This window comes from Mobula birostris, chromosome 16 (genome assembly GCF_030028105.1).
Source record: "Mobula birostris isolate sMobBir1 chromosome 16, sMobBir1.hap1, whole genome shotgun sequence".
NCBI lineage: Eukaryota > Metazoa > Chordata > Chondrichthyes > Myliobatiformes > Myliobatidae > Mobula > Mobula birostris.
In genome coordinates, this window is record NC_092385.1 from 81,212,870 (window position 1) to 81,233,502 (window position 20,633).

At 38.7% G+C, this 20,633-nt stretch overlaps 1 protein-coding gene across 1 annotated transcript in view; it reads left to right on the plus strand.

The window, feature by feature from the left end:
* Positions 1-20,633, plus strand: part of fancd2 (FA complementation group D2) — a 174,055-nt gene that overhangs the window by 54,391 nt on the left and 99,031 nt on the right. The window contains exons 19-20 of the mRNA XM_072281001.1: positions 3,347-3,407; positions 18,947-19,066. Of these exons, the coding sequence (XP_072137102.1) occupies positions 3,347-3,407; positions 18,947-19,066 (181 nt within the window). The remainder of the gene's footprint in view (positions 1-3,346; positions 3,408-18,946; positions 19,067-20,633) is intronic.

Here is a 20,633-nt window from a genome sequence, read left to right on the forward strand (position 1 = left end):
GCCATTCGGCCCTTCAAGCCTGCACCGCCATTTATTATGATCATGGCCGATCATCCAACTCAGAACCCCGCCCCAGCCTTCCCTCCATACCCCCTGATCCCCGTAGCCACAAGGGCCATATCTAACTCCCTCTTAAATATAGCCAATGAACTGGCCTCAACTGTTTCCTGTGGCAGAGAATTCCACAGATTCACCACTCTCTGTGTGAAGAAGTTTTTCCTAATCTCAGTCCTAAAAGGCTTCCCCTTTATCCTCAAACTGTGACCCCTTGTTCTGGACTTCCCCAACATCGGGAACAATCTTCCTGCATCTAGCCTGTCCAATCCCTTTAGGATTTTATACGTTTCAATCAGATCCCCCCTCAATCTTCTAAATTCCAACGAGTACAAGCCCAGTTCATCCAGTCTTTCTTCATATGAAAGTCCTGCCATCCCAGGAATCAATCTGGTGAACCTTCTTTGTACTCCCTCTATGGCAAGGATGTCTTTCCTCAGATTAGGGGACCAAAACTGCACACAATACTCCAGGTGTGGTCTCACCAAGGCCTTGTACAACTGCAGTAGTACCTCCCTGCTCCTGTACTCGAATCCTCTTGCTATAAATGCCAGCATACCATTCGCCTTTTTCACCGCCTGCTGTACCTGCATGCCCACTTTCAATGACTGGTGTATAATGACACCCAGGTCTTGTTGCACCTCCCCTTTTCCTAATCGGCCACCATTCAGATAATAATCTGTTTTCCTATTTTTACCACCAAAGTGGATAACTTCACATTTATCCACATTAAATTGCATCTGCCATGAATTTGCCCACTTACCCAACCTATCCAAGTCACTCTGCATCCTCTTAGCATCCTCCTCACAGCTAACACTGCCACCCAGCTTCGTGTCATCTGCAAACTTGGAGATGCTGCATTTAATTCCCTCATCCAAGTCATTAATATATATTGTTAACAACTGGGGTCCCAGCACTGAGCCTTGCGGTACCCCACTAGTCACCGCCTGCCATTCTGAAAAGGTCCCGTTTATTCCCACTCTTTGCTTCCTGTCTGCTAACCAATTCTCCATCCACATCAATACCTTACCCCCAATACCATGTGCTTTAAGTTTGCACACTAATCTCCTGTGTGGAACCTTGTCAAAAGCCTTTTGAAAATCCAAATATACCACATCCACTGGTTCTCCCCTATCCACTCTACCTGTTACATCCTCAAAAAATTCTATGAGATTCGTCAGACATGATTTTCCTTTCACAAATCCATGCTGACCTTGTCCGATGATTTCACTGCTTTCCAAATGTGCTGTTATCACATCTTTGGTAACTGACTCCAGCAGTTTCCCCACCACCGACGTTAGGCTGACTGGTCTATAATTACCTGGTTTCTCTCTCCCTCCTTTTTTAAAAAGTGGGGTTACATTAGCCACCCTCCAATCCTCAGGAACTAGTCCAGAATCTAACGAGGTTACAATCGTTAGAGGATTCGTTACAATCGTTACAATAGGAAGAGGTACAATCGACATTTCAGGCCGGGACCCTTCGTCAGGACTAACTGAAAGAAGAGATAGTAAGAGATTTGAAAGTGGGAGGGGGAAGAGGAGATCTGAAATGATAGGAGAAGACAGGAGGGGAGGGGTGGATCTCACCCATGAATGAAGCCACACTCAGGTTGGAGGAACAACACCTTATATTCCGTCTGGGTACCCTCCAACCTGATGGCATGAATATGACTTCTCTAACTTCCGTTAATACCCCTCCTCTCCTTCACTCCCCATCCCTTACTTTATTTATTTTATATATTTTTTATTTACCCCCCTTTTTTCCCTCTTTTTTTTCTCCCTCTGTCCCTCTCACTGTAACTCCCTGCCTGCTCTCCACCCTCCGGGCTCCCCTCCCCCCTTTTCTTTCTCCCCAGGCTTCCCGTCCCATGATCTTCTCCCTTCTCCAGCCTGGCATCCCTTTTGCCAATCAACTTAGCAGCTCTTAGATCCACCCCTCCTCCTGTCTTCTCCTATCATTTCGGATCTCCCCCTCTCCCTTCCACTTTCAAATCTCTTACTATCTCTTCTTTCAGTTTGTCCTGACGAAGGGTCTCGGCCCAAAACGTCGACTGTACCTCTTCCTATAGATGCTGCCTGGCCTGCTGCATTCCACCAGCAGTTTTCATGTGTGTTGCTTGAATTTCCAGCATCTGCAGATTTCCTCATGTCTGCGTTTTTTTGAAAGTGCTGCTTCCTCAGAATTTTTTGATTATGATAGACCGCTTGAAGCTGAACAGAAATATAATTTCAGATTATGTATCACGAAGGAATTTGGAGAAACAAGAAATTATCCTTTATTGAATATAGTGCATTTAATTGCATAACAGTGCTGATGCTGCAATAATTCAACTACGCTAAAATGTTTTGTTGATGATTTCCATTTGTATTCAGTTTCTGAGTCTTCTCACTAATGTCCAACAATAATCAGCCAGCATCGATGGATTCCAATTGCCCTGATACCTTTTCTCCATGACCACAATGTCCTGGTGAATCTTTTCACCATGCTCGTCACTGACAGCACCAAGATTTGCAGGGAGGAAGTCTAAATGGGAATGCAGAACATGAATCTATAGTGGTGTGTTGCACTTCGTGCAATGTTTGAAACATGTTGTCAACCAACTGCATGTACTTTGGTGCTGTGTAGTTGCCAAGAAATTTTTCAACAACATCCTTAAATACCTTCCATTCAATTTTTCAACCGTCCCCCTGGAAGTTCTTTGAATTTCTGTCATTGATGACCTGCTTGATTTGTGGACCAACAAAAATGCCTTCCTTAATCTTGGTATTAGTTATTCTAATTTAAATTATGAATTGAAATAATTAATTTAGGTGATTTCAAGAAAATGGTGCGTGATAGGGTAATTTCATGATCAGCAGCCCAAAATCCATATGATACATCAAAAGTATTCAGGAAGCAAAATCTTTGTTGTCCAGTGTAAGGGGCTCAAAACTGCTCACAATACAGTGACTTTGGTGTTCACCATGTTCAGCTGCACTGATGTGGAAGTAGCAATATCGTTAATGAAATATTAGGAGCTTGTTACATCCACGGTTTGTGTAAAAACTTGTGTTCTTAAGATTTGTACTACAGAGTGTCAAAACTTTGTGTAGAATTATGCTGTACTGATTACTATAGAGCTTGTGATGGATTTCAACAGTGGGAACCATCTTTCAGAGTCTGTAATTGTTTGTCATTGATGACCTACCTGCTTGATTTGTGGACCAACAAAAATAATTTCCTTAATCTTGGCATAATTGAAGACCATTTTTCAAAACAAACAACATCTAAGCTCCTGCATCTTTTCCAGAAGTAAAATTGATACATGTTCAACAGATTTACCAGCCATGAGCAAGGAGTCATTCAGACAGGTATGATCTTATGACTTTTTGCTTTTATCCCCTAGCGCTGCTTTGAACTAAATTGTTTAGTTAAGAACATTGCCAGCCCACTATTCTTAATCATCTATCCTTTGTTTTCAGAGCGTGGGTGAAAGTGGGTTCTGTTGGTGTATTGAGATGTTTGTAAGAAACACCTATAGCTTCACTGACACCTGGATATTTTTTAATGAAAACTGTCTTTTGAAATGTTTACGTTTTAACATTGTGCATCAGAGCCCATATTTAGCTACTTTATGGGCATGAACGTCTGATCCACTGACCAGAAGATACAGCCATAACTGCCAACACTTAGCTGCATTTAGATTAGTCCAGAGGATTTGCCCACTAGTCTGATATAGTTGACAGCCAAGTACTATTTCAAATATATTTTCTTATCCATAGAACCTGTAAATATACATTCTAGTATATTCAGGTATAAAAACAAAACTGCTGAAAACACCCAGCAGGTCAGGCAGCATCTGTGGAGAGAGAAACAGAGTTACCATTTCAGGTTGAAGACCCTTCAACTTAAGAAGCTGCAGGAAGATTTGGGGATTGGTTACGTCTTGACAAGGTAAAACCAGGGTGACCATGTAAGTGAGGATATCTAGTCAATGAGTGAATGGCAATAGTTAGAGAGTGAGAATGTAGACAAAAGAGCATACCCAAGATAAAGTAAAAGTGCAAAATGTGGAGCAGGAAGACATGCCTGGCAATTCAGGCTGGGTATGTGCAAAACTCCCAGAGGGTTTGAAAAAAAATAAGGCTCTGTTTCTCTTTCCACAAGTGTTGCTTGACTTGCTGATTATTTCCATCAATTTGTGTTCTATTCATTTATATTACCTCAGCAGAATGCCAATTTTTCTTTGCCAGACAGTCATACAACATGGTCTTCAGCCCACTAGGTAAACACTGACAATCAGACACCTATTTACACCAATTCTACACTAATTTTTTTAGTTTTCTTTTATTTACAGATACAGCACAGAATAGGCCCATCCACCCAGCAGTCCCTGATTTAACCTTAGCTTAATCACAGGACAGGTTACAATGACCTATTAACATACTAGCCGGTATGTCTTTGGTTTCCACCCACATTCCAGAGCACCTGGAGAAAACCCATGCATTGCACAGGGGGGATGTACAGACTCCTTAGAGAAGACACCAGAATTGAACTCCAAATCTGAACCTTGAGTTGTGATAGTGCTACACTACCGTTCCCATCAACTCCCTCCAGGCTCGAACACTTTAGAGACAATTTTCAATAGCCTATTTACCTACCAACATACATCCATAAACTAAATTGCCAGAAGGAAAAATTATATAAAAATAGTTTTATTTGTCACATGGACATCGAAACATATAGTAAAATGCATTATTTGCATCAGTGATCAGCAATCTGAAATGTGTTTGGGTAGCCTGCTTGTGTCACTATGCTTCCAGCATCAACGTTGATTGCTTGCCTGCAAATTACTAACCCTAACGCGTATATCAGGATCAGGTTTTTATCACTGGTATGTGTCGTGAAATCTGTTAACTTAGTAGCAGCTGTTCAATGCAATATATAATATAGAATAAGTACATTACAGTATATGTATATTGGAGATAAAAAATCATGCAAAAACAGAAATATATTGAAAAAGTGAGGTAGTGTTCACGGGTTTGATGTCTATTTAGGAATCGGATGGCAGAGGGGAAGAAACTGTTCCTGAATTGCTGAGTATGTACCTTCAGGCTTCTGTACCTCCTACCTGATGGTAGAGAAAAGGGCATGCCCTGGGTGCTGGGGGTCTTTAGTAATGGATGCTGCCTTTCTAAGATACCACTCCTTGAAGATGTCCTGGGTACTTTGTAGGCTAGTGTCCAAGATGGAGCCAACTAAATTTATGACCCTCTGCAGCTTCTTTCGGTCTTATGCAGTAGCGCCTCTCCCCCCCCCCCCCCCCCAAATAGCAGACAGTGAGGCAGCCTGTCAGAATGCTCTCCACGGTACATCTATGGATGTTTTTGAGTGTTTTTGTTGACATCCAAAACCTCTTCAAAATCCTAAGGAAGTACAGGCGCTGTCTTGCCTTTGTAGCTTCATCAATGTGTTGACACCAGTTTAGGTCCTCGGAGATTTGACACCCAGGAACTTGAATCCATTCACTCTCTCCACTTCTGATCCCTCTATGAGGATTGGTATGTGGTCCTTCGTCTTGCCCTTCCTGAAGTTTACAATCAGCTCTTTTGTCTTACTGATGTTCAGTGCATCTTTTGGCATTTGGGAGGAAACCAGAATACCTGGAAGAAATCCACATGGTCACATGGAAAACATACAAACTCCTTACAGACAGTGGCAGGAAATGAACCCTGATCTTACAGCTGGCATTGTTAAGTGTAACGCTAACGGCTATGCTACCATGTAATATAGTCACAGGGAGAATGTGTAATTTCCACATAAATAGCACCAGAGGTTGGGATTAAATCCAGAGCTGAGAAACCAAAGCTCTTCTCTTTCTTTCTTTCTTTCTTTATTAATCTTTTCATTGATTTAGAGAAAACATATATACAGACAAGGGGAGAATTATCTCAAATATATATATCAGCAACAATATAAACAAAAGATGAAATAGATATTATAATCATACATAGTAATAAGCAAATATGCAATATATAATAAAAAAAAAGACAACTAATTCTCATCAATTCATAAAGAGAGGGAAAAAAACTTTAAATTTAAAATGAAAGGAAAAAAAAACACTGCACCAAAAAAAAAGAAAAAAAAGGGGGACTGGGCAGTCCATTCGGAGGATACAAGCAAGAAAAAAGGAAAGACTTTCTGATCAAATCTAAAACTTCAAAAAAAAATCGGAGAATAATAAATCAAATCAAATGAAAATATAGAATAGAATGTTGCCATATTTGCTCAAATTTAAAGGATGTATCAAATATCGGACTTATTTTCTCTAAACTTAGGACATAATGGAGGAAAACCGAAAAAAGACAGTAGGTGGATTAGAATCCTTCCACTTCAATAAAATGGCTCTCCTAGCCAATAAGGTCGAAAAGGCTATCGTATATTGAGCGGAAACAGGAATATTTCCTGCTTCCGATGGGATAATCACAAAAATTGCCATAAGTAAATTAGGTTGTAAATCCAGATCCAAGACTTTTGATAGCATTTTAAAAATGTCTCTCCAAAGCTTTATACAAAACCAAAACATATGAGTTAAAGTGGCCATCTCAATATTACATCTGTCACAAATAGGATTGATATTGGAAAAAATACGCGCTAGTTTATCCTTTGACATATGGGCCCGATGCACTACCTTGAACTGTATCAAGGAAAGATGGGCACACATAGACAAGTTATTAACCAAATGAAAAATTTTACTCCGTTGATTATCTGAAAATGACTCTTGAAATTCCGATTCCCAGCACATTTAATTTTATCATTAGTTATCATTCATGAATTCAATAACCGTTTATTGATTTTGGCTATCACCCCTTTTTGAAATGGTTTAAACTGAAAGAGAGCATCTGTCATATTAGGTGGATAAGCAGAAGGTTAATTTGGCAACAAACCACGTAAAAAATTCCTAATTTGTAAATATCTAAAAAAGTGTACGGTTAGATAAATCATATTTATCCACTGAGAAAAAGACATTAAACAATCCCTTAAAAACAAATCTGAAAAAGTTGTTATTCCCTTGGTTTTCCAAATTAAAAAGGCCTTATCCAAAACTGATGGTCTAAAAAAATAATTGAGATGGATATTACTAGAAAGAATAAAATTATTTAACTCAAGAATCTATGAAACTGAAACCAAATTCTTAATGTATGTTTAATAATGGTATTAAAATCTTGTCTACTAATCTTAGAAAACAAAAAGGGAAGGGGAGCTCCCAGTAAAGAGGCCAAAGAGAACACCTTCACCGAGTTTTCCTCCAAATCCAACCATGAAGGACATTCATGTTTCTCTGAATAGTGAATCCAAAAAGTAATATATTGAGTATTAATTACCCAATAGTACATTCTAAAGTTAGGCAAAGCCATATGACCATCTTTTTTTAATTTCTGCAATAAGGGTTTACTTAATCGAGGATTTTTATTGTTCCAAATATAAGATAAGATTATAGAATCTATTCTGTCAAAGAACGTTTTAGGAACAAAGGAAGGAACTGCCTGAAATATACATATAAGAATTTCGGTAAAACTTATCATTTTATTAGCATTAATTCGACCTATTCATGATAATGTCATAGGTGACCATTTAGAAAGCATTTATTATATTATATATTTATTTATTATTTATATTTATAAGTAATATTTATTTATATTATGCATTATGTTTATAGAGGTCCTTAAAATTTTTAGTAATTTTATTACCAAGATAAGTAAACTAATTTTTAGCAATACTGAAAGGTACTTGATGATTTGGATCCGAGTAATTATTAATAGGAAATAACTCACTTTTATGTAAATTTAATTTATACCCAGAAAAACTACTGAATTCAGAAAATATCGATAACATAGAAGGAATAGATTTCCTAGGATATGAAATATAAACTCACAGGTCATCTGCATATAACGAAACCTATGTATTTTGTCCTCTCTCTTAATACCCTGAACAGTATTAGAATCTCTAAGAGCAATAGCAAGGGGTCCTAAAGCCAAGTTAAATAATAAAGGACTAAGAGGACATCCCTGCCGAGTACCCCTATATAATCTGAAATAGGGAGATTTTTGATTATTAGTTATAACCGCAGCCATAGGGGCATGGTAGATCAATTTGATCCAGGAAATAAATCCCAGGCCAAAATTAAATCTTTCCAAAACCTCAAATAAGTAAGACCACTCCACCCTATCAAAGGCTTTCTCTGCATCAAGAGAAGCAACACATTTAGATTCTCCAGATGGAGAAGAGTGAATAATGTTTAATAATCTTCAAATGTTTAAAATGTGGATATCTATTTTTAATAAATCCAGTTTGGTAATAATTGGAATCCAATTGGAAATAACAGTAGGTAAAATACTCTCAAGTCTTTTAGCCAAGATCTTAGAAAGAATTTTAAAATCCACATTCAATAGAGAGATTGGTCTATAGGAAGCGCATTCAGATAACTCTTTATCTTTTTTTAGGAATTAAAGAGATTGAAGCTTCATAAAAAGTTTTTGGGAGAGTCCCAGAGGATACAAAATCAGTGAAAATTTGACATAAATGAGGTGAAAGTGTATCAGTGAAAGTCTTATAAAATTCCACTGTATATCCATCTGGTCCTGGAGCCTTAGCTGATTGGAGGAAATAGCCCTTGCTATTTCCTCTTGTTTTGTAGGTGCATCTAATATATTCATATCTTGAATAGAAATTTTAGGTATATTCAATTTTTGCGAACATCTATTCATAAAAGTAATATTGCCTGAAATTCAGATTTATCAAGATTAGAGTAGCAATCCATAAATATCTTACTAATTTCATAAGGATCTACCGTTTCAGTTCTATCAGGTCTTCGTATTTTCAGGATCTGTCTTCTAACCATATTTGCTTGTAACTGACCAGCTAATAATTTGCCTGAATTGTCACCATGTATATAAAATTGGCTTTTGGATTTAAGAAGTTGCTGTTCAATGGGAAAAGTCAAAATCAAATCATGCTGTGTTTGGAGTTCCACCCTTTCCTTAAAGGGATCTTCACTGGGCATTACTGAATAAACTTTATCTATTTCTTTCATCCTATTAGTAATCAGTAAAAGTTCCGCCTTAGTTTTCCTTCTTAAAACTACTGAGTATGAAATTATCTGTCCTCTAAGAAAAGCTTTCATCAAATCCCAAATAACCAAATTTGACATTCCCTCAGTTGTATTTAATTCAAAAAATAGAGAAATTTGCTCTTTAATAAAATTTACAAAGGTTGAATCTTGTAACAATGAAACGTTAAGTCTCCACTGAGGTATCTGAATATTATCAGAAAACTTCAAAGTTAGTTTCATAGGTGCATGATCCGACAACGCAAGCAACAGAGGGCACTAATCACGTGTCCAGCAAAAAATAATCAGTTCTTGAATATTTATGTTATACATGTGGAAAAAAAAAAGAAAAATCTTTTTCTTTAGGATGTTTAAATCTCCAAATATCCACCAAACCATATTCTAATAAAAAAGAATTAATACAAGTTACAGCTTTATTAGGAAGTGATGGATTGGTGGATGATCTGTCAATGGATGGATTGAGACAACAGTTGAAGTCACCACCCATAATCAACTTATATTCATTTAAATTCAGCAATGCAGAAAATAGCTTCTTAAAAAATTCAGGGCTATCTATATTAGGTGCATAGGCACACACCAAAGCCACCTTTTGACCACATAACAGACCAGTGACAGTTAAATATCTTCCAATTAAATCAGTAACAGTATTAAAATGAACAAAAGGGATTTTAGAATTAATAAATATAGATACCCTTCTTATTTTATTTACTGATAAAGAATGAAATAAGGGCCCCTTCCAAAATTTAAAAAAAAAAGATTTTCATCTTGCCTGCGGACATGAGTCTCCTATACAAAAATAATATCTGCAGGAAGTGTTTTTAACTTCTTAAAAATCTTTCTGCGCTTAATAGGTTGGTTCATACCGTTTAAGTTCCAAGATATTATATTAATTTTATTAAGATCCATATTTAAAGTTTAATTTAAAAATTTTATAAAGTAAACTGATGTGCAGGCGCCAACTAAATCTGAAGAAAGGGCGAAGCATGACTCAATCAGAAAGAAAAGAAAGACGATTGACAAAAAAAACCCCTCAGGACTGCCCAGTCAAAAAAAAACTAATCTAATAACTCTAAACCCTAACCCAACCCCCCTCCCCCTGAGGCCCAGAAACCGTCCAATATGCGAACAACATGCTATTCTAATGACCTTTAACCCCTGTCTCCAGATAGCAGCCCTTGCTTACAAAGTAACACGTTACCACCACCAAAAAGACATAACAAAAAATACATAAAGAAATAAACAGATTCCAAATATTTTCATACTATGTCTAACAATAGTTAAGACTGAATTAACGACGGCCATCTTAAATCCATTTAAAATACACAACCATGTATTCAAAAAAAAGGATAAATCCAACCAACTAGTATACTACAACTAATATTAAAGATTTGCAAATCAAAGAAAAAATAAGTAAATATATATATGTTAAATTCAAAACTACATTAACTATTAAAGCAAACAACAACAGATCTAAGTAAGTCAACCAAATCCATGTCTAAGCACTCATAAAATATGGAGTGGACTTTCATCGAAACCGTAACAAACAACTCCCAACTAAAAATTAACTCAAATCGAAGAAAAAAAATAAGAATCTATATATATTAAATCCAAACTTCTATTAACTATTAAAGCAAACAGAATCTATATATATTAAATCCAAACTTCTATTAACTATTAAAGCAAACAGCAACAGATCTAAGTGAGTTAACCAAGTCAGTGTCTGGGCACTCATAAAATGTGGAGCGGACTTTTATCGAAGCCGTTACAAACAACTCCCAGCTAAGGATCAACTTTTCAAATTGCTTACGAAATGGACCTAAACTCCTTTATAAATTTCCAACCGTCTTCTGGAGAGTCAGTCCGTTGTAGATGAGCATTGGGTGGAGTAATCATCAGAGGAGCCGGATGATACGGAGAAGGGCAACAGTTAATCTTAAAAAGTTCAGCCATAAGTTCCTGATATTTAATTCTTTCAGCATAAATCTCTGGGATAAAATCTTTAACTATACGAATCTTAACTCGTTATAAACGAGCTTATCTCTTTTCCTTGCATCTCGAAGAATAGCTTCTTTGGTTGTAAAATAATGCAAACATAATTACAGGACGTGGTTTCATTTCGGCTGAAGGCTTAGGACATCGAATTTGGTGGGCTCTGTTCAATATTGGACAGGCTTCGAGAATGTCACTAAAGAGTGAATATAACATGTTCGTAAAAAACTTTAATGGCTCACTGGTTTCCGTATTTTCAGGCAAACCAAGTATGCGTAAATTCATCCTGCGACTTATGTTTTCCAGATCAATCGTTTTCTTATTAATTCTTGATAATTCCAAAGTCTCATTAATTTTCTTTTCCATAAAAGACATCTTCAAATCCTGCTCTTTAATAGTTTGACTTATTAACTCCTGTTCTCTTTCAATTCTAAGATTCTTCAAAGATTTCTGAACAGCGAGAATGTTTTTTTCAAGCATTTCATTAGCGTTCGTCAATTTATCGATCTTGGTATCCACCATACTGATCTTCGCATTAATAGCTTCTATTAAAGAGAGCATTCTCTCTGAAGTAGAAACTTCCTCTGGTTTCTTTGTTTGTTGAGCTTCGGGAGGTGTTTTGCCACTTCTTAATTCATTTCCAGATCAAATATCAGCCACTGTAATTAAATTGTAAATCCTTCAGCAAAAATAATAAATCTTCAAACTTGAAACGAACCTAGCAGTGGAAAGTAAGCTGTAAAAGATGGAGCTACGACAAAAACGTCTTACTCCATGAGCTGCCAAGTGGAGACTCCATGCTCTTCTCACTGACAAGAATAAACCTGTGGATGCTGAAAATCAGAGCAACACACAAAATGCTGGAGGAACTCAGCAGGCCAGGCAGCATCTATGGAAAAAAGTACAGTCGACATTTCGGGCCGAAACCCTTCAGCGGGACTGGAGAAAAAAAAGCTGAGGAGCATATTTAAAAGGTGTGGGGAGGGGAGAGAGAAGCACTTGGCGAAAGGTGAAATTTGGCAGGGTAGGGATGAAGTGAAGAGCTGGAAGTTGATTGGTGAAAGAGACAGAAGGCCATGGAAGAAAGTAAAAAGGGGAGGGAGGAGCACGATAGGCAATGGATGAGCTAGGAGATAAGGTGAGGGAGGGAAAAAGGGATGGGAAACGATGAAGTGGGGGATGGGGTGGGAGACATTACCAGAAGTTTGAGAAATTGATGTTCATGCCATCAGATTGGAGGCTACACAAACGGAATACAAGGTTTGTTCCTCCACTCTCAGTGTGGCCTCACCACGGCAGTGGAGGAGACCATGAATGGACATATCAGAATGGGATGGGAAGTGGAATTAAAATGGGTAGCCACTGGGAGATCCCACTTTTTCTGGAGGACGGGGTGTTTTCTCAATCTACGTTGGATCTCACCGATATACAGGAGACCACACCGTAGGCAACAAACACAGTATATAATCCAATAGGCTCACAGCTGATGTGTTGCCTCAAGTGGAAGGACTGTTTAGGGTTCTGAATGGTAGTGAAGTTGGAAGTGTAGGAACAGGCGTAGCACTTGTTCCGCTTGCAAGGATAAATGCCAGGAGTGAGGTCAGTGGGGAGGGATGAATGGACAAGGGAGCCTTAGTGCGCATGCGCCGGTCGTGCATGCCGCCTGGTACAGCCGTTCCGATATACCCTTATTTTCTTCTTCTTACTTTCACCCAATTTCCCTTGGGATTAATAAAGTATATCTACCTATCCATGAGTCGCGTAGGGAGCAATTCCTGTGGAAACCAGAAAGTTGGGGGTGGGGAGGGAAAGCTCTTCTCACTGAGACTCTTTTCTCAAGTAATGTAATAATAACTTTAGAGCACTTGTAAGTAGTTCAAAGTACTTTTCAATGGGATAATAAAATTAAAAAAATAAAAATAAACATGAAAATATAAGACAAAGATATCAGTGAAAAGCAAGGTTAATTAATAGCAGTAGAGAGATTTTTCTTAGCAGAAGTCGGCAGGATATGAGAGAGATGGCAAATTAGATTTGAAATTGGATTAGTGTAAGGCAGCAAAAGGATAATGTTTTTATGACTGTGCAGTTCTGTAGCAATATTTTAATGGCTTAGACCTAAATGTACAGGGCATGACAAATACATTTTTGGATTGTATAAAAACTGGGTTTGTGGTTGACGGAGCATTTATATTGCGAAAGGATCTAGATGGTTTAGTCAGCTCAGCAGAGTTGTGGCAAATGGATTGTACATATGAGGTAGTACATGTGCAAAAGCATGGGAACATACAGTCACTGAGTGGGCACAACATTTTATGTGGAGGAGTAGAGGAACAATGAAATGTTATAAAAGTTTAAGGAACACACACAAAAAATGCTGGTGAACGCAGCAGGCCAGGCAGCATCTATAGGAAGAGGTACAGTTGACGTCTCGGCCCGAAACGTCGAATGTACCTCTTCTTATAGATGCTGCCTGGCCTGCTGCGTTCACCAGCATTTTTTGCGTGTGATGCTTGAAATTCCAGCATCTGCAGATTTCCTCGTGTTTGCGTTTTTAAAAGTTTAAGGGTTGTTTTCCCTTATCAACTGAAGCAAAGAAGTTACATTATAGTTGTATACAATACTAGTTAGACTGAAACTTCAGTACTCTTTATAATTGAATATCCATATTGGAAAACAGATGTAAGTGCCACATACAATGAAGTCCTGATGAATAGTCTCAACTGTTTATTCCTCTCCGTAAATGCTAAGTTCCTCTAGTAACTTGTGTCTGTTGCTCTGGATTTGCAGTATCTGCAGAATTTCATGTATTTAAGATGTGTGTGCCTTTCTGAGGGTGCAGAGGTTTCGAAGGTTAGTCCCATGAATGGGAAAAAGAAAGCTGCATTCAATTTGTTTGGAACACAAATCTGAAGAGATTCTTATGTGCATTATGTAAAATTATAAGAGGCTTGCACAAGGTATATAAGGAAGAATACGCAGTATACTGTACATTGTAAATACAGTATAAAAAGTATTCACCCTCCCTTAAGAGTTTTCATGTTTTATTGAATTTATAGCATTGAATCACAGTGGATTTAATTTGGATTTTTTGATACTAACCAACAGAAAAAGACTCTTCATGTCAAAGTAAAAGAGCTCCACAAAGTGAGCTAAATTAATTACAAATATAAAACACAAAATAATTGATTGCATAATCACTCACCTCCTTCAAATTGGTATTTAGTGGATTCACCTTTGGCAGCAATTACAGCCTTGGGTCTGTATGGATAGGTCTCTGTCAGTTTTTTTACATCTGGATACTGCAATTTTTCCTCATTCTTATTTACAAAACTGATCAATCTCTGTTAAATTGCATGGGGATCATGAGTGAACAGTCCTTTTCAAGACCAGCCACAAATTCTCAGTTGGATTAAGGTCTTGACTCTTACTTGGCCACTCCAGGACATTAACTTTATTGTTTGTAATAACTGTGTAGCTCTGGATTTGTGCTTAGAGTCATTGTCTTGCTGGAAAACAAATCTTCTCCCAAGTCGCAGTTCTTTTGCAAACTGCATCAGATTTCCCTCCAGGATTTCCCTGTATTTTTGCTGCATTCATTTTACCCTCTACCTTCACAAGCCTTCCAGGGCCTGCTACAGTGAAGCATCCCCACAACATGATGCAGCCACCACCATGCTTCACGGTAGGGATGATGTGCAATATTTGGCTTATGCCAAGCATAGTGTTTGGTCTGATGGCCAAACAGCTCAATTTTAGTTTCATCAGACCATAGAACCTTCTTCCAGTTGACTTCAGTCTCCCACATGCCTTCTGGCAAACTCTAGCCGAGATTTCATGTGATTTTTTTTTTTTTTTCAAGAGTGGCTTTCTCTTTGCCACTCTCCCATAAAGCTGTGACTGGTGAAGGACCCGGCAACAGTTGTTATATGCGCAGTCTTTCCCATCTCAGCCACTGAAGCTTGTAACTCCTCCAGAACTGTCATAGATCTCTTGGCGCCCTCCCTCACTAGTCCCTTCTTACACAGTCACTTAGTTTTTGAGGACAGCCTGCCTCTAGGCAGATTTACACCTGTGCCATTATTCTTTCCATTTCATGAACTTTTCAATAACCTTTTCAAGGAGTTGCTTGGAGTGTTCTTTTGTCTTTGTTGTATAATTTTTGCTGGGATACTGGCTCACCAGCAGTTGGACCTTCCAGAAACAGGTGTATTTTTACTACAACCAATTGAAACACCTTGACTGCACCTTGACTCCATATAAATAATTATGTGACTTTTAAAACCGATCAGATGCACCAGTGATGATTTGGTGTGTCATATTAAAGAGGGTGAATACTTAATGTAATCAACTATTTTGTGTTCTATATTTGTAATTAAAAGCCAAATGAAAACTTCGGGGGGGGGGGGGGGTTGGAAGAGCCTTGGTATAATTTAAAGTAATTGGTAGAAGGAACTGAGATATAGTGAAAAGATCTTTCACCCAGTGGCTATTGGTGGCTACAAGGATGGTAGCAGCAGACACCTTTGCAAATTAGACATAGAATAGTACAGCACAATACAGGACCTTTGGCCCACAATGTTGTGCCGATCCTCAAACACTGCCTCCCATATAACCCCCCACCTTAAATTCTATATTGTGTGCAACTGCATACTGTCACAGCATTCATGGACTCAAGGTCTTGGACAATTAAAAGTTGCTGGTGAATGCAGCAGGCCAGGCAGCATCTCTAGGAAGAGGTACAGTGCACACAATATAGAAACATAGAAAACCTATAGCACAATACAGGCCTTTCAGCCCACAATGCTGTGCTGAACATGTACATATTTTAGAAATTACCTAGGGTTACCCATAGCCTTCTATCTTTCTAAGCTCCATGTACCTATCCAGGAGTCTCTGAAAAGACCCTATACCTCTTCCTAGAGATGCTGCCTGGCCTGCTGCGTTCACCAGCAACTTTTATGTGTATTGCTTGAAGTTCCAGCATCTGCAGATTTCCTCGTGTTTGCGTCTTGGACAATTTTTTTTTGTGTGTGTGAGCCTGTATTTTACTGATATTTGTGCCTTGTGCTGTGTGTGGCTGTTGGTACTGTGTTTTGCACCTTGACCCCAGAGTAATTCTGTATTCTTTGGCTGTATTTGTGGGTATTGATGTATGATTGAATGACATTTAAACTTGAACTTGACATTTCCAGCTAAGACACTAATGAAGCATTTTGTGTTTGTTGGGCAGATGCTGGATGATGTGATTAGATTGGGTACTGTAGCTCCTTTTCAACTTGCATGGACACAAAGGGTTGAATGGCCTCCTGTGTTGTGAAAGTTCTATGATTATCTTATAAATGCCATTAACATTTCCAAATAAGCACTGTTTAAAATAAATGTTTCATCTTTAACAGACTCTGGTTGTAGCACCTTTAATTGTTTATCATAGAAACCATAGAAAAACTACAGCACAGAAACAGGCCTTTTGGCCCTTCTTGGCTGTGCCGAACCATTTTCTGCCTAGTCCCACTGACCTGCACATGGACCATATCCCTCCATATACTTCCCATCCATGTATCTGTCCAATTTATTCTTAAATGTTAAAAAAGAACCTGCATTTACCACCTCGTCTGGCAGCTCATTCCACACTCCCACCACTCTCTGTGTGAAGAAGCCCCCACTAATGTTCCCTTTAAACTTTTCCCCCCTCACCCTTAACCCATGTCCTCTGGTTTTTTTTTTATCCCCTTGCCTCAGTGGAAAAAGCCTGCTTGCATTCACTCTATCTATACCCATCAGAATTTTATATACCTCTTCAAATCTCCCTTCATTCTTTTACGCTCCAGGGAATAAAGTCCTAACCTATTCAACCTTTCTCTGTAACTGAGTTTCTCAAGTCCCGACAACATCCTTGTAAACCTCTGCACTCTTTCAACCTTATTAATATCCTTCCTGTAATTTGGTGACCAAAACTGAACACAATACTCCAGATTCGGCCTCACCAATACCGTATAAAACCTCATCATAACATTCTAGCTCTTATACTCAATACTTTGATTAATAAAGGCCAATGTACCAAAAGCTCTCTTTACGACCCAAATCTACCTGTGATGCCACTTTTAGGGAATTTTGTATCTGTATTCCCAGATCCCTCTGTTATACTACACTCCTCAGTGCCTTACCATTAACCCTGTATGTTCTACCTTGGTTTGTCCTTCCAAGGTACAATACCTCACACTTGTCTGTATTAAACTCCATCTGCCATTTTTCAGCCCATTTTTCCAGCTGGTCCAAATCCTTCTGCAAGCTTTGAAAACCTTCCTCACTGTCCACTACACCTCCAATTTTTGTATCATCAGCAAATTTGCTGATCCTATTTACCATATTATCATCCAGATCATTGATATAGATGACAAATAACAATGGACCCAGCACTGATCCCTGTGGCACACCACTTGTCACAGGCCTCCACTCTGCGAAGCAATCCTCTACTACCACTCCTTGGCTCCTTCCATTGAGCCAATGTCTAATCCAATTTACCACCTCTCCATGTGTACCTAGCGACTGAATTTTCCTAACTAACCTCCCATGTGGGACCTTGTCAAAGGCCTTACTGAAGTCCATGTGGACAATATCCACTTTCCTGGTAACCTCCTCGAAAAACTCCAACAGATTGGTCAAATATGACCTACCACACACAAAGCCATGTTGACTCTCCCTAATAAGTCTCTGTCTATCCAATTGCTTGTAGATTCTGTCTCTTAGTACTCCCTCCAATAACTTACCCAGTACCGACATCAAACTTCCTGACCTATAATTTCCCGGATTACTTTTCGATCCTTTTTTAAACAACAGAACAACATGAGCCATTCTCCAATCCTCCGGCACCTCACCCGTAGACACTGACATTTTAAATATATCTGCCAGGGCCCCTGCAATTTCAACACAAGTCTCCTTCAAGGTCCGAGGGAATACCTTGTTAGGTCCTGGGGATTTATCTACTTTAATTTGCCTCAAGATAGCAAGCACCTCCTCCTTTTCAATCTGTACAGTTTCCATGATCTCACTACGTGTTTCCCTTAATTCCATAGACTTCATGCCAGTTTCCTTAGTAAATACAGACGCAAAAAAACCCATTTAAGATCTCCCTCATTTCTTTTGGTTCCGCACATAGCTGACCACTCTGATCTTCAAGAGGACCAATTTTATCCCTTACAATCCTTTTACTCTTAATATACCTGTAAAAGCTCTTTGGATTATCCTTCACTTTGACTGCCAAGGCAATCTCATGTCTTTTTGCCCTCCTGATTTCCTTCTTAAGTATTTTCTTGCACTTTTTATACTCCTCAAGCACCTTATTTACTCCCTGTTTCCTATACATGTCATACAATTCTCTCTTCTTCTTGATCAGAGTTGCAATATCCCTTGAGAACCAAGGTTCCTTATTCCTATTCACTTTGCCTGATATCTGTGGAATTCATTGCCACAGGCAGATGTGGAGGCCAGGGCTTTGGCTATATGTAAAGTGGAAGGTGATAGATTCTTAATTTAACAAGAATGTTATAGGGAAAAGGCAGAAGAATGGAGTTGAGTGTGATAATAAATCAGCCATGATGGAATGGCAGAGCAGGCTTGATGGGCCAAATGGCTTAATTCTGCTCCTGTGTCTTATGGTCTTATGCAATGTTCATGTTTTGTTTACCTTCTCATTTGTTCTGCACAGGACCTGCAAGAAGCTAGTTAGTTTGATTTTTTTTGTCATTGTTGTAATTTCAAATAATTTGCACTTCTGAAACAATATATTAGGTATCAGCCCTGCTTGAACTGGTGCGAACTTGCAGTGAACATTCACCAGAGGCTGCTGCTCTTTATTATGATGAGATGGCTAACCTGGTTCAGAAAGGAAACCTGGATCCACAAGTGCAGGTAAACTGCGATTAATTTTCTGTTTAACTGCTGGACTTTATTTGTACGTGATTTAACAACTAAATACTTTTATAAGCAAACGACCTGCTAGAGAAACTCAGTGGTCTAATAATATTGTAGGGGAGGAGAGGAATCAAGAGCATTTTGGGTCAGAACCTTGCATCAGGACTGAGAGGGGCGATAACCGTTACAAAAAGGAGAAGGGGCATGGCGACATAGGAGTTGTAGGTGATTGGCGGACTGAGTAGGTGCAAAAGTTGACAGGCAGATTATGCCACATGGGGATGGGTGAGGTGTTAGAGTTGGGAGACCAGGGCAGATGGTTGATAGTTGGAGACAAAGAGCAGATGGAGCAAGGTGGGTGGAGAGCTGGGTGAAGATTGGAGATGGCTGATAGAAGGCAATAAGCAGGAACATATTCCGGTGCTGGAGTCTGTTAAATACAGGAAATAATAATGAAGACCATGAGGGGAGTGGTGAATGGCAAACGGAACGAGAACCAGATAGGAGAGGGTAGTGAGGAGAGGCAGGGACAGATGAGGAAACCTGTGGGAAAATTATTCTAGACTCCTGGTTCAGCCCCAGCCCAGATTTTGGTTATGTATCACATCTCCACTAATTCACCACATCTTCTAACTGCTTTTACTCCATGTTCTGTACTCAAACATCTCCATCTTCCAGCTCCAAATACTTCTCCAGATATGTCCTCAACTAACTTTTTAACTTGACCATCAAAAGATCGGTTTGAGTTATTTTCCTTTATCTTACCTTGTTTGTAATTATTTTTATTATTTGGCATCTTGAATCCTTGAGAAGTATGGGCTGTTTTAATTTCTACATCTTGATTCTGTGTGCAATTGCATCTAATTTTTCAGCCCTTTGTTTTGTTCCATGTTTCTTCTTTTAACGGAGAACTGTGCAGCACCATTTATTCATTAAGGAGCAGAAAAAAAACACCGGGCATTGAAGTTAAGCTTTTGAAGGTAGTTTTGGAGATTGAAGAGGAAGTAGTGAGATTCCTATTGATTGAGGCTATGTTTCACTCTGCAATGCTGAAGTATCTCTGAGCAGATATAGTTTTACCTTAAGCAACTAAAATAAGCTTCGAATCCTGTTGATGTGTAATTACAGAAAATTTCCTAAGTTGGGAATTGTTATAAAGTATAGTAGATAGTACAAGTGACACCCACTTTTCCCACCCAAATGATGGTGCTTCTGGTAATGGAAATTTGCCCTTATGGAATTCACAAAAAATTCAGATACGGACTAAAGTTTGCTCTTAAGGAATTTATGTCAGGTGGAGGTGGGGGAGGAATAAATACATAAACTTGAAATGTGAAAGAAACAATAAACTTTGTGTGATTTGAGTCACTCATATAGTGGGATAATATGATTTGCATATGACATCAGTGCTTCTATTGAGTTGGCAGTCAAAACTCTGTCCCTTCCTAGCCGCACACATGTTCTTCATCTGCAAAACGTATTCTCTGATACGCTGAATTGTAGAAAACTGTAGTTGTCATCTGCCTTTACGTCACATCCATGTTTTTACCCATTGCCCCCTGAA